The sequence below is a fragment of the Magnolia sinica genome, chromosome 3 (assembly GCF_029962835.1).
Source record: "Magnolia sinica isolate HGM2019 chromosome 3, MsV1, whole genome shotgun sequence".
In the NCBI taxonomy this organism is placed as follows: domain Eukaryota; kingdom Viridiplantae; phylum Streptophyta; class Magnoliopsida; order Magnoliales; family Magnoliaceae; genus Magnolia; species Magnolia sinica.
The window spans coordinates 7,938,227-7,953,471 of record NC_080575.1 but is presented as its reverse complement, the minus strand read 5'-3'; the positions used below and the strand labels follow the sequence as shown (position 1 = coordinate 7,953,471).

General features: G+C 40.7%; 1 protein-coding gene across 2 annotated transcripts; it reads left to right on the top strand.

Moving 5' to 3' along the window:
• The first annotated feature begins 5,276 nt into the window (after window positions 1-5,276).
• On the top strand, window positions 5,277-7,988 carry LOC131239437 (transcription factor TCP20-like). Of its 2 annotated transcripts, XM_058237129.1 has the most exons (3): window positions 5,277-6,598; window positions 7,077-7,132; window positions 7,637-7,988. In XM_058237129.1, exon 1 carries the CDS (start codon window positions 5,508-5,510, stop codon window positions 6,390-6,392), a length of 885 nt encoding a protein of 294 aa, XP_058093112.1. In that variant the 5' UTR covers window positions 5,277-5,507; the 3' UTR covers window positions 6,393-6,598; window positions 7,077-7,132; window positions 7,637-7,988. The 2 variants fall into 2 exon arrangements, with proteins under 2 accessions (XP_058093112.1, XP_058093111.1); XM_058237128.1 differs by lacking the exon at window positions 7,637-7,988 and having other exon boundaries at window positions 7,077-7,429.
• Window positions 7,989-15,245: the final 7,257 nt, after the last annotated feature.

Genomic DNA, 15,245 nt, shown 5'->3' with positions numbered 1-15,245 from the left:
CCTAGTTGCATTTCGACAATTAGACAGTCCAATTGATCAATCTGGACCATCCATTAGGTCCATGAACATGTTATGGGCAACAATGCAAAATCCACACCAAATAAACGGTTTCTTCATTCTAATCCATCTACTTTAAATGGACGGTCAAGATTGTTTCATCATCATTGGGCTCCATCAACCATTCCACTCTGTCAAAGACCATATGCTTAGTTAAAAATCAAAGCCCATCAGCCAACTCTCTTTGAACCTTCCGAGGTCAGGTCCATCGGTTGGACAGTAAATTACACTCCACCAGCAAGAAACTTCCAGCATAAAAAAGTCTAACCCGTCCAATAGTTTGACTCCACAATATAGATCACCGTATATAAAAATCAGCCCAATCCACTAATCTGGTGGGCCACATTTGTACTTTTATTTACTAACGGATAAGAATTATTTTCTATGGAATGGCCCAGATACTGAGCCTATTAGCATGAATTCAGTTCAAGGTGATCTTCATTGTGGGCCCCACCTATTACACGGGTTGGATATCACAGGCACATGACAAGTTAGAAGTTATCTACTGGGTGGATTATAATTTGTGGTACAACTAGTTGGACTTGGACTTAAGTCCTTATCATATAAAGAGAAATCCTATCAGCAAACTTGAGCCATTTATTCTTTGGGCCCCACCATCTGATCTGCACAAATTTTCCAGGGTAGCACATGAAATGTGTGGTGGGCCTAATGGACAATTCCAACCAATGGATTAGACTGTCCACCTCACAGGATCATTTCCCAATTTAGATATGGCAACCCCAGGATGGAAGGCCAAGATGCAGCTTTGGCTGTCCACAAAATATATAAAGAAAAACAAAAGACCACTAATCTAAAATGGTGATGAGAGTGTCAGAGAACAGCTCTCCAAACAGACAACAAAATTAAAAACTGCAATGACAGCAACATATCTACATACACCTTCATTTCATGTGGTTGTTGATGCTCTTTATTTTATTTTATTTATTTTATTGGAAGCATGGGTATGGAGTGGTGCAGAAGCAAAGCTCTCCAGACCACTCATGGGCTGCCATGTATCACCTCTGCCATGTTGCCACGTAGACGGTTGAGTCCCTTCCAAGACATACATCACATTCCCGTTGCCATAATGAGGAATTATACCGTGGGGGAGGAACGGGAAACGGAACGGCTACTTCCCCCCGCCACCAGCCAATGGCTGATGGTTGGTGCTCTGTGGGCCCCACCATGATGTATGTTTTTCATCCATTCCGTCCATCTATTTTTATAGATCATTTTAGCGTATGAAACCAAGAATTACGTATATCCCAATCTAAAGTTGACCACATTACATGCAATAGTGTTGAATGAGTGTCGGCCATTAAAAACATTTTGGATCAAGCTCATATTTATTTTTTTCCCTTCATCTAGGTCTGTATGACCTAATCAACAGATTGGATGTCAAATAAACAGTACAGTGGGCCTTAGGAGGATTTTAATGGTGGATATCCAATCACTATTGTTTTCCTGTGGTGTGGTGCACCTGAGATTTATATCCCTCTCATTTTTGGGTTCAAACCCTAAAATGATCTGTAAAAATGGATGAACGTCATGGATGAAACACATACATCATGGTGGGGCCCACAGAACACTGACCATCAGCCACCGGGCTAGTGGCAGGGGGAGTAGCCAATCCGTTTCCGGAGGAACGAGAATTTCCTACGAAAAGCTCTATGTGGGGCCTGCCTAGATGTCTGTTTAACTTACACACCGTACATCAGTTGGTCCACCCAAAAATAGGCAGATCCAAGACTCAAGTGGGCCACACCACTCATTGGGATGGGATTCATCTTATGAACGGGTTGGATGGCACTTAAACACATCGGTAGGCCCCAGGAAGGTTTCGGTAGTGGACGTCCCAGTTCCACTGATTACTGTAGTGTGGTCCACTTGAGTTTTAGACATGGCTGATATTTAGTTTCATTGTTGTAACATGAGCTGACATGAGCTGGCTCAACTGATGGATAGAGAAGATATCACATAAATATCAAGGTGGGCCCCATAGATTTTATTTTATTTTAGTTTTTTTAAGTGGCATGGGCTGCCCAGCAAGGGCTGTCGGAAATTGGCGTCTGGGATTATGGGTCCACGGCCTTAACAAAAGAATAGGTTGACGAGGCTAGGAATTTTTATGTTTGGGGCCCACATATCCATGATCTAGCTTTGAGGTACTTCGGGACATACTAGGAACGTTGGATGCCCAAAAGAGTCTCCTAGATTGGAAGATCCTAGCCCTTTATTTTCTCTCATTTTAAATGTAAACAGCTGTTGTATTTTTTAACCATCCATTTGAATTCTAGTGATCTTTGCTTTCAGAGGTTTCCCAAACATGGCAAGGCTCATCTATTCAACGGTCACCTGGAATCATGTCCCAACATGTTGCATCCTGTGCCAGGATTCTATGATAATCTAGCCCTGATGTATCATACATATAGACATATCCACTCTAGTCTAATCATGCGAGTATACTAATCTAGCTATGCTGTCAAGGTTATGAATTTTACTGTAATAAAAATGCAGCAATGCACATGTGTTTTTTTTTTTTTAAAAAAAAAAAAAAACTATCCTTACTAATCAAAAGTGTTAATTACAATACATATGATATGTGCTTTTATAAATAAAGAAGCCCTAAATTACTAATTTAACTAAAAGTTTTTGTCAAAATAGTAAAAATTATCTAAAAAAATAAAAAGACGTCTAATCTTATCAAAATTCATAAACAATCCTTAATCATTAAAGTAAAGGCTTTTGACTACCACCGGACTCTTAAAATTCTACAAATAAAATTTACTAAAAGTAACAAAGAAGCTTTGAAGTGTTTTATTATTATTATTATTAGCTCCTTAGTACATCCCACTTGAGAATCGATACTAAGATCTTAATGTTGAAACAAGGTTATTCACTCAGTCTACCACTTGAGCAATGGATCGTGTGTAAGAAGTTTTGAAGCTACCCTTGGGTTGTTAGCCATGGTGTAGAGTGATTGATAGCTTTCCAATTGTATTTATATGTGAAAGTTATAGTCATTTAAAGGTATGATGCCTGTTTCGGTCTTTTTGTACAATTGAGCCCACCATCTTTGAATGGGCAAAAATCTAGTCACATCTAGGTCAATTTCATATAATTTATTAGTCATATTATATACTAAATATCTATTAACCAATCTAGCAATGAAAGGATGTTTGCTAAGCTACATGCATGTAAGAGAGCTTGGATCCAATGGATATAGAATGGATAGTCTAGTGTAATCGGATCTGCATCTTGGAAATGAATCTTGGACTTAAAACTAGTAAAACCTGAGCTTAATCAACCCGTGTATGATACTCTAATCTAGGAAATAAACTGATTTTTTTATATATGGATCTGATTTCTACTAGAAAAATATGTTTAAATAAAAATTCTCCAATCATTCTATCTTATGTGCAATCTAGATATGGGTATTCAACATCCATCACACATGATCAACAATTTGAATGGTCTTGATCTACGCAAATATGTCTACCAAATGAAGGTGCATGTGTATGGTTGACCATACTCTTGCATTCTACCATACAAGAAATGCAACAACATCATGCAGGCAATGAAGGAGGAAATTCATGGAATGTGGGAAAGGGTATTATGGGAATGAGATGGTGAAAGTAGCAATTAAAGCTGGAATCATATCAAAAACAGTCGTATACCCAAACAGTCAAAAATATAAAAACAAAAAGGAGAAAGAGGTGAAGAAAAGTGAGGACAGAAAGCAGGCACGTGAATTCCATGCTACTGGAAAGTACCGTAGATCATACGCATGCACACATATGAAACCCCGGTATCAATAGGTCTGGCTAGGGCTAAGCCCTAGCCTCATCGGGTTACAAGGTTTAATAAAAATATTTAAATGATAAAAGGTTTGAAATAATTTTACTGGAAATACTTTTCTACCCTTTTAAGTATTCGTATGGAGGCCACGGATTAAGTACTATGTCCTATAAGGACCTTGCTTGAGATGGATGGTCTTGTTTGAGACTTTGAGGGGCCCATGATGATATATATATATATATATATGTTTTATTCACATTATTCATCTATTTTGGAGGAACATTTTAAGGCCTAAGATTAAAAAGGAAGCAGACTGAAGACTCAAGTGAACTACATTAGAAAAAGCAATGGGGATTGAAAGCCTATTGTTGAAAACTTCCTAAGGACCACACGAGTTTTGGATCAAGTTGATATTATGTCTCCTCTCCATTTAGGTCTATGAGACCTTATGAATAGTAGGATGACAATTAACCATCGGAAAATTTTCAGTGGTAAGAGTTCAATCCCTACTATTTCCTATGGTATGGTCCACTTAAGCCTTCTATCTAGCTTCATTTAGGGCTCAAGCCTTAAAATAATCTATCAAAATAGCTGGATCCTTACTCCGGCTCTGGTGGTAGACTCTTAGGAGTTTCAACACCCGGTCAAGGGTTTGAGTATCTATAGGTGGTGAAATCCCACTAAGGTGTGAGCGTGTGGGTTTTGTGTGTAAAAAATAAAAAAATAAAAATCCATCAAAATAGTTGAACGGTATGTATAAAAACATGTACATCATGGTAGGCCATATGGATCCTTAATAAGACTTCTATGTTGACTTAGGTCTTGGTAGGTTTAGTACCCAATTCACATCATATTCCTGCAGCGAGTCCCATTGTATAAAGGGTTTGAATTGTTAAAACGTCTTTGAGTACTAAGAGAAACTACTAGCATCTTTAAACTTGCATCCCTTTGGAATACTAACACTGCATTTAGTGATTAGATTAATCTGGGCCATTCAATGTTAACCCAGGTGCCTTAAACACTATGCCTAGATTTCAAGCCTAGGCCTAGCCCTAGCCCTTAGGGGGAAGTTTAAGATCCCAAACCTTGGACCCACAGGTTATGGCGACAAGGTCACCATTGCCACCGTTATCTACTACCCACCTTACCTAAGGTGATCTAACACTTCGTATTGTGGCTCCCACTGTGTATTGGACACAAAATGAAAATTCACATCAATCAAATAACAGCAAAGATTTGATAAGAGAACACTAGATAAGACCATCTCTCTCTTCAACCATCCATTATGGTGGAAACCCATTAGATGGTAGAGATCGCCCATCAGTGCGATCTTTCAGGCTGTGCTATATCTGCAGTAGGAATAGAAATTTAAACGGTCAGATTGAAATATACGCGTGCATGAGCAGAGTTATCACACTCCAGCAGAGTACCATACAATTCATGAAGGGAAGACAGTAAGACAGTTATAACAGACAGTAAAATTTGAAAAAAGGAAAAGGGTATTTGGGTATGTGGGCATTTCTTCAATGCCTTTTGAAGAACAAAGCTCATTGCTTGCTAAAAACACTGGAAGCCCATGAAAATGATAGACTAGCCCTCTTTTGGGGTCTCCTTATTCAAACAAAACGCCCCTTCTATCCTCCTGTTTTTCCATGGATCCCAAAGGCTCAAAGCTACCTCAAGAAGTGCCCAGGTTCCACCAGGCCTTGGGGCTCCCTCAGCCGTCGGATGCAAGGGAAAACAAGCAATCTGACGATCGAGAATTGCAGATTGTAGTAGCAGAGAGAGATGATTCAAAGAAGCAGCTGGCACCCAAGAGAAGCTCCAACAAGGACAGGCATACAAAGGTAGATGGAAGAGGAAGGAGAATTCGGATGCCTGCCCTTTGCGCGGCCCGGATTTTCCAGCTCACAAAGGAGCTGGGCCATAAATCAGATGGTGAGACCATACAGTGGCTCTTGCAGCAGGCTGAGCCATCGATCGTCGCGGCAACTGGGTCTGGGACAATCCCTGCTTCTGCGCTTGCAGCCGCCGGGGGCCCTGTTCCACAGCAGGGGAGCTCTGTTTCAGCCGGCTTGCATCAGAGGATCGATGAATTGGCCGCAGGGACCGGGCCAGGTGGTAGGCCTAATTGGACTATGGTGGGTGGGAATTTGGGTAGACCGCACGTGGGGCCCGGGATTTGGCCCTCAGTTGGTGGATTCAGCTCTGGCATCCTCCATTCATCGGTGCCGTCAGCTTCAAATTTGGGTGGTGAGGGGTCGAATCTCTTGCCGCGGATCGGATTCCATGGATTCGAATTGCCGGGGGCTACCTTGGGTCCAATGAGTTTTAGCCCGATATTGGGCGGGCCGCACCAGCAGCTGCCTGGTTTGGAGCTTGGTCTCTCTCAAGATGGTCATATTGGTGTGTTGAACCCTCAGGCCTTGAGTCTGTTCTATCAGCAAGTAGGCCAGGGGAGAGGAGGCGGGCCTGCACATCAACAAACCCAGCTTCCCCCTACTACGAAAGACGATTCGCAAGGGTCAGGACATTAGGAAATCAGGAGACAGTAAAAGACTTCAATTTGAGAAGAATCAGGAAGAATACAAGGCTGAGAAGACGCGTTTTTTTTCTTCTTTTTTCGGATTGTTTTTTATTCTCTCTGTGTAATTGCAGTTGTGAGTGAAGACAGAGAGAGATAGAGAGAGAGATGGTGGAATTTCAGCCTTTAGTTGAATTGGGTCATCGGGACCGCATTCGGGTATTGGGTCCACCCACTTCTTGATCTGCACAGCTTCATCCAAGTCTCCAAATGCATGTTTCTTCAGGTCTCTTCATTGAGTACTGATTGTAGGTTAGCTTAACATACAGCCCATCTCGCGTGCAACTTCCTGCTTCCATAAGATATCCAAGCCGTCCAAATCAGGGACCGACCATGAAGATTGCCTGGTTCGAAAATCAGGCCACTCAACTCCGACGACGAGTGAGAAAAGTACTCTAACAGGTTCACTGTTTTTATGGTGTCACCCATGTAAGTGGACCCACCCAATCTTCCTTGGCCCACCTTCTATGCTGCTCAGATGTCCCACACAGCGTGAGCGGTCACTATATGAGATGGGTTGTATGTAAAGCTAACTTACAACCAGTTGTAGGTGATAATTCCTCATTTTCTTTCCTAATTTGAACCAAGAAGCAGCTATAAAATGTAACTGAAATGTATTTTTCTTTGAAATTTGCAGGCGGATGAAAATCTGAATTGCTTGGGATTGGACTTACTCATCCTGTTAATTTACGGGTTTGTCGATAACAATCTAAGCAATCTTTGATTATATATTCTCTCTTTTAGGTTTGGATGAGGGAATGAGATTAGCTTGTTTGGTTAAAAAAGAAGTTAGGAGTTCATAGTCATTCATGCTTTTTCATGATATTCTGTTTATCATTGGTTTTGATTTTACAATCTTTAGCTAAAAAGAAAAAGAAAAATCCTTCGTTTCAATGTAGAATTTCAGTTAGAAGACGAATGCAATTTCTCAATCTGTAGTTTTCGCAATTTCCTTCTTGGAATCTAATTTTTTCTTGTATTATTTTTCAATGTTCCGACTTGCTTTTTCTTGTTCTGAAATTCTAATTGTATTGTTCTTTTAGTTGATGCATTGAATTAAGGTGTGTTTGGTTGCACCAAGTATCATGAAATTTCATGATATTTGGTGCAACCAAACTTAGAATGAGAGAAATGCCGCTACATTTGCATATATTCTGGTCTGTTTGGAGCCACAACTTAGTGCAATCCTTGGATCAGGAGTTGCGGTCCACTTGGGCCTGCTGTGAAATGAACCAGTCTTGATTATTTGCTGCTCCTCTGTATTATATGGTTGTACAGTTGGTGATTTGGGACCGTCCATCTGGTGGGCCTAATGTGGAAGCAATTCCAAAACATGCTATCATATCTGCCTGATTTCTGGCCTTCAATCAGGAGGTGTTCGACAGTGCATTTTCCAAGTAAAAAGACTAGTAATCAGATGGCTAGGATTCTTCAATTGGGGTGATTTCTATAGTGTTGGACGTTTGTAAAATCCATCAAATGGATGGTTTGGCTTCACTAACATGTATGATGAAAACCCATCAAGCAAATGCTTGTTTATTCTGCAACATATCTGAAAGCCCCATGATCTAGCAGCGTTCACTGTAGTAGATTCAAGAAGACCGATCTCTCTCTCTCTCTCTCTCTCTCCATATCACTTGATCTTTTTGTGGACAGCCATGAACCGTCTATTCCATGGCCCAGGGGGCCAATGTCATGGGTGGCCCATTAATTTCTTACACTTTTATCACGGATGCCGTTCGTGTTATCAGTCATTCGTGTTATCAGTCAGTTCATGGTTGCTCTTCGCCGTCTGCATATTTCAACCATGCATCACACTACAAAGAATTAGATGTGGATCAGTCAATGGCCCACTACTAAATTCAATCATGTATGTTGATGTTCTTCGGGTTCGCAGCAGTGATTCTGGACACTCCTCAATTACAGCTTTTCATGACTGCACCAAAGGAGCGTTTGGATGCACCATCAAATTGAATTACGATTACAGACTTCAAGGTAAGATTGGCCATGGATGGCCTGATTGGCCTGGACCAACCAGCTCAAAATCCAGGAACAAAACAACCCTAGGCCCGCCCGTTGCCAGCTCTAATTTCAGTCTCCAAATTGCTATCGCGTTACTTATAAATTGCGTTTGGTTGTTTGAATACTAGGAAATACTAATGATTTTCTCCATTCTTATTCATTAGTCCGGATTTTATTTTTTTTTCAAATTCAATGCAATTGTGCATCCAAACGCAACCTAAATGAATTGAAGTTGTTTGGAACTTCATCAATGACTATCTTAATTGAGGTATCATCTCCCCCTCCGTCTCGTTGTAGATTCTAATGACTATTTCACAGTGTCCATGAATTGTGATTACATGATCTTTTCAGTCATGGTGAGCTGTTGCCGATCTTTATGGCCCATCTTGGGCAGGAATGTCATATAGGACTCAATGGACTGGGTCCAGACCCAGCCCAGCTCTGTCCAAACCAAGCAAACTAAACCTAGTCCTGAGCCCACTATAGGCCCAGAACAAATAGGCTTGAGCCAGACCTGGGCCCAAGCCCAGCACAATCTTTCACTTTTGTACAGGATCCATGTTGTTCATTAGGCAAATCCAAGATAAGTTAGGTTCCACATTTTCAAAGAATTGAAATATATGAGGTAGGAAATATATTTGTGATATATTACAAAAATGCCCTTGACAACCTTACAAAAGGCCGAGCTGGGCCAGGTAATTTATCTATAAACATGGTCTAGTTTATAAGCAGGCTTGAATTTTAGACTAGGGCTACCTCGGGCATGAAATACCAGCCTGTGGATAGAAAGTTAGGCCTGAAAGCCTGTTGGGCCAGCTCGGCCCATGGACAGCCCTTAGATGTACATATTTTATTCTTTATTAGTTAGTCATAAGGGTGTGTAAATGCTACCTCGCGAGTGAGTGTTATTAAGCCCACGAAAGCTTAGAATCTTTGGTTGGCTAGAAATCATAAAATTATTTAAGAAAAGAAAAAGATCTGAAAATCTTTCGACTTGAATGATTTCTGCGGTTGGTTTATAGCTGAAGACTCTGAATAAGGGTCTTGGTGATGTAAAATGAAGGGAAGGGCGTTAGGCACCATTTCTCCCCTACACAAAACATGTGTGCTATTTTACGAGATTTTGATTTTGATTTTGATTTTATTTTTTGTTAATTCAAAAAACTCGAAAAGAGATTGCATTCGAAGTCCAAGTAAACGAACACATGAGTAAAAATAAGTGAGTGAAAGAAAGTAGTGGCAATAGAAATGCAGGATGAAATGTATGGATTGAAATACAAACTTAATTTGAGATGTGAGAAGGAGAAAGAGAGACCCAATACTCTTATCTCATTGAAACGATCAGATACGTTTGACTCTAACCTTACTTGTAAACTTCAACGAACCTATTGTTCTTCCTAGTAATTTCTCTATTTTTTATTTCTTGAATTTGGCAGCCTTTCAAAATAGTGAAGAAAGATCCCGCGGAACCTCTTCGTGCACACTTCTCGCCTATTCAAGAAGTCCTCCTAGTTGCACTGGTTCAATTCGACAGTCCAATCACTTGATCTGAACCGTCTATTAAGTTGAGCACATATTTCATAGACAACCATGCAAAAATCTCATAGATCGGATGATCCAACCCATCCTTGATTTCGACCTTTGTGCTATAGCCATCCCTTTTCCAATCCATGGATGGATGGTTAAGATTGGCTAACAGAAGTGACCCCTAGAATCATAAGCAACCATGATAGGCCTAACAACTAGATGGATCAATTTGTTTATTTGATGCCAATAATCAAACGGTTAATATTTCATAGTTGCTCGTCCAATGTGCGATGTACCTGATGAACGGCATGGATCAATGTATTAGACTGTCTAAGTGTTCCAATGCAGCTAGAAGCACTATTACTTATAGAGCAGCGATGGGCCGGGTTTGGCCCAAGTCCCTAGATCAGCATGGGCCTACCACAACAGACCTAAGCCTGACCCGAAAACTGTTTCGCTATTTCTAAAGGTGAATGTTCCTAATCCATCCGTTGATTAGGTGGGCCAGAAATGGATGATAACATAGACAGTTATAAAAGTGAAAATCATGGGCCGGGCTAAAAGGAGACCCGAGTCCAAGCCCAGTCGAAAGCATGTCTGGTTTCCAACATCATAAGTAATTATCCCTCAAGTATGTTCGGTACCCCTCACATCTAGCATCCATCATGTGGGGCTAACTTTTGAAGTGGAACAGTCTTTGTGTGGGCCCCACCTTTGATGTGGGCCATCCATCATACAGGGTCCACCTTGAATGTGGGCCATTCATTATTATGGCTTGACCTTTAATGTGCATCATCCATTATGCAAGGCCCACCTTTGATGTTCGTCATCCATCAAGTAAGGCCCACCTTCAATATCCATCGCCAATCATGTGGAGCCCACCTTCGATGTGGATCGTCCATCATGTGGGCCACAACTCTAATGTGGGCCATCTATCATGCAAGGCCCACCTTGTATATGGGCCACTCATCATTAGGATTGACCTTTGATTTGGATCGTCCATCATGTGGGGCCTACCTTTATCTGGCAACCACCTTGTGGGGCCCACCATTATTAATTGCCTATCACGTGGAGTCCATCTTTGATGTGGACTGTCCATCATGTGGGCCCTACCTTTAATGCTGGCTACCCATCATGTTGTGGGCCATTCATCAATAGAGGCCGATCTTTGATGTGGACCATCCATCATGTGGGGCCACCTCGAATGGGCCATCCATCATCTGGGGCCCAGCTTCAATGTCCACTACTCATCATGTGGAGCCCACCTTTAACGTGGACCATCCATCTTGTAGGCCCCACCTTTAAAGTGGGTTGTCCATCATGCCAGCCTACTTTGGACGTGGGCTTTTTATGATTATGGTCTAAGCACTGATGTCAACCATCCATGTGTGGGCCCACATTAATACAGAGTCATGGGCCACCTTTTATGTGGACATTCCATCTTGTGAGCCCTACCTTCAATGTCAACAATCCACCATTTGGGGCCTCCTAGGATATGGACCATGAGAGAGTTTCCTTTAGCATGATGTGAGAGAGAGAAGTAGAAATGTTATAAGTTAAAAAGCTAAAAACAATAACTTATTAAAATAAGTCACTTTTAGAGATAAGTTATTTTTATAATGATTCTTATTAAACTAACTTAAGTGAAAAAGAGTAAATTACTTAACATAAGTTAAAAAGTAACTTATTTAGTGGCATCTAAATGGGCCGTAAATAACTTTAAATTAAAAATATTTATATTATTTATAATTAATCATAAACTAAACTTATTTATCTCAAATAAGTTACTTCTATATTGTTGACTTGTTGTAAGTAGAAAAAGTAACTTATTTGGTGGTATCCAAACGGGTCCTAAATGGCCCCTTGGGCTTTATAATTGATAAGGTTGCTGCATATCAACTGTGGGTCTTGCTTGGCCTGAAGGCCCTGAGCTAGATCAGATTATTGGCTCAATGAAATACAGATTATCATTCTCCTCTCAAGTTTTCAAGCATTTCAATAGAAATATGCAATTAGGGCACCCAGATTTGTAATTCTGAAACTTGGGTTGGCTGTTAATTCACCAACTCAAGCTACCAGGGCCTATTTGGATGAGCTGAAACCTAAATTGAGGAAATGCCATTTTTTATGGAGGCAATATTCCGTTGTTTGTCACCTTAACTATCCTAGAATGCCATTTTCATTTCTTGAAAAATACTTCTTTTTTTTTTTTTTCTTGCATATATTTAACACAATTTTCAAGAAATTAAAGGGAGATGAATAACTCATTTCTACCAAATGCCTCATGTGCTACCCTCCATCTTCAAGCATCCCTCATGTGCCAGTGCGCCACGTGTGATATGTGCCACCAATTTTATCAAAGCGTCATGCCATGCAATATGTGTCATTGCCCATCTTCAAATGCCACCTATGTTAATTGTGCCACATGTATAGCATTTGCTAATATCATTTTCAAGCGCTTCGCATGTGCCATTATGCCGGTGTACAACATGTTTTGTATGTTGTTGTCCATCTTCAAGCATTTCACACATGTCACATGTGCCACTAATAACCTTCGATTGCCACACATGTGCCAATGTGCTACATTTCACTATCCATCTCCAAGTGCCCGACGTGGACCATATGCCATTATAAAACATCCGAAACATGTGCTACTGTTCATCTCCAAGTGCCCCGCATGAGCTAATGTGCCCAATGTGCCACCTGTGACAGCGCACCACACATGTGCCATCTTCCACTTCAAGTAAATTTTCCATCTAAAGGTTTAGCTTGCCTTGAACCTTGATTCAAAAGTAGATTTTTCATGAAAAGGTATTGTTTTGGCGAGCCCACGAGCTGAGAAATTGGGTTCTGGATGGGCTGGCCCACCATTCATATGCTCCACCCATCAATATAAATGAATTGGGCAGGGCTGGATCCTTAGGCACTTACGAGCCCAGGGCTAACCCAATTAATTAATGGGCGAGAAATTCAAGCTAGAGTAAAACCCACAGGCATTGACGCTCAGCCCAACAAGGACCAAAATTGGCAGGACCGGCCCATTTGCTACTCTAATAATAAGCTATATGTAAAGCTGGGCATCGAGTCGAGTCGGACCGAGTTAGGGCTGACGCGACTCAATTCGGTTTTGAAATAGGCTTGACCCGAACTCAATCTGACTCGGTACCGAGTCTAGCTCGCCTGACCCAATTCAAGTCTGGGTCTGACCTAGACCAATCCAGACCGAGTCCGACCCAGTCAAAAGTACCAAGTCGAGTCGAGTTGTCACCAAGTTGGATAAGAGATGAGGGAGGGAGGGGAGAGGAGGAGGAGGAGGAGGGTGGTGGTGGTGGGGGGTGGCTGCCGATAGTTAGAAATTATATATATATAACCCAAGTCGAGTTTGATTGGATCAAGTTTCGAGTCGAATCACTGGGTAACTTGAACTCACCACAATTTCAGTTCAGATTGGGCAAAGCCTACTCACTTCGGACCAACTCACCTATTCAATTCAGGTAACGAGTCAAACCCGTGCCCAGCACTAGCTATATGGATGGCTGGGTTTGATGGGGCTGAACCCGAACCCAACTTATGTAATCAAGGGGTTTGGACCATTTGACCTGTGGGCCGATCCTGACTGTTGCCACTCCTACATCTGATTCATGCTGCAGTAATGTTGTTGTCTTCAGTCGGAGCCTGTAAGTAGGGCCCATTGCCTGGAACAGGCCCGGCCCATCGCCAGCCCTACTAAGATCAACGGCTTGGATCTTCCAAAGTGGGAAATTTTGGATCATGCTACATCCATGATGGGTTGCACTGGTGCAACGGTCTGGACCACTGAAACATGGGCTTCACATGGGCAGACTGAAAAGTTAGGACATTATCTGTATCCTTCTGCTAACCATGTGCGAATTAACCCATGTCTGCCTCGATTGCTGACAGTAGGAAGTTGGTCCATTTGATCTTTGTCTACAAGTAGTTCAGCTTGTTGCAAGATCAGGTGGGCCCACTTCCCTTGGCCGTCGGATCTAGTAATTAGATTCATCGATAGAGACCTTTGTCGAGTCAATTGGTTATTTAACATTCTTCTTTTATATTCCAAGATGCATTGGTTAAGAACAAAGAGAAGATTTTCAATTCAGCTCAATCATACCAGTGGTCTGACACAAGGAAGAGCTTGAAATGACAAGAAGAAGATCCCATATTCTTCAAGTAATCCTACAAAAATAGAGATTTTTTAATATTTTATTGCATAATATAATTTAAGATTATTTGATTACATCACTTATATGGCCGACCACAAACCTAATTTAGGTAGAAATTATCCGAAGTTGTGAAATCTCCCGAAAAGTTAATTTTATCAAAAATAAAAACGACAATAAAACTTTACGAGAACATTTTTAACATTATTACTAGCAACTTCTAAAATGGAAAAAAAAAAATCCTAAAATTTCAAAAATAAGGATATACAATGACAATGGAAATTACAAAAAATAGTATTATATATATATATATATATATATATATATAAATATATATATATATATATATATATATATATATATATATATATATATATATAAAATCTTGATTTGACAAAGTGTGTTTTCTGACAAAACAGGCGTCGGTGACCGAGTTGACCCCCAATGCACTGCTATATAAAAATCAATAGATCAAATGTTTCGTGATGATACCTAAATCAAAAGTTACAACTCTTTCACAGTTAAAACTTTGAACAACAATTTCTTCGTACTTGAAATAAAAAATTTTGAATTGGACATACATAAGATTCAATTATGTCATGCCCTATGTAGGACTTGGTCCTGTTTTGACGGATTACTTCTACTTTCGTTCAAACTTCTTTTAGTTCAGTTGTGCTGAGAATGCATATATGGCCCTCTCTACATCCATATGCAGTAGGAATTGTCCCTACTTAGAGTGGACCCTTGAACCTTGTTAATGTCTCATTGTGATCGAATGATGGTGGTGATGAGTCCATAGATTGAGTCATCAATGTGTGTTTTCCCCATGTTTTCCAACCTAGGGCATGTTCAAAAGTTTTATGATCTGTTATTATAAAATTAGACTCCTAAAGTGTTACATTCTTGACTCATCGATGTTTTCGGTGCAACCATCGGTACCACTTGATGGAAACCTGCATGTGATGATTCATCAACATGCAGCTAAATTTTAAATTTTGAACCTCTAAGAGTCATGATCATGGGCTAGTCGATGATCAATTAGGTGCCACATCCAGGGCTCATTTGATTTTCAAGTT

What these genes read in the sequence shown, in the direction of transcription:
- LOC131239437 (XM_058237129.1), top strand. Translation starts at nt 5,508, where the DNA reads ATGGATCCCAAAGGCTCAAAGCTACCTCAAGAAGTGCCCAGGTTCCAC.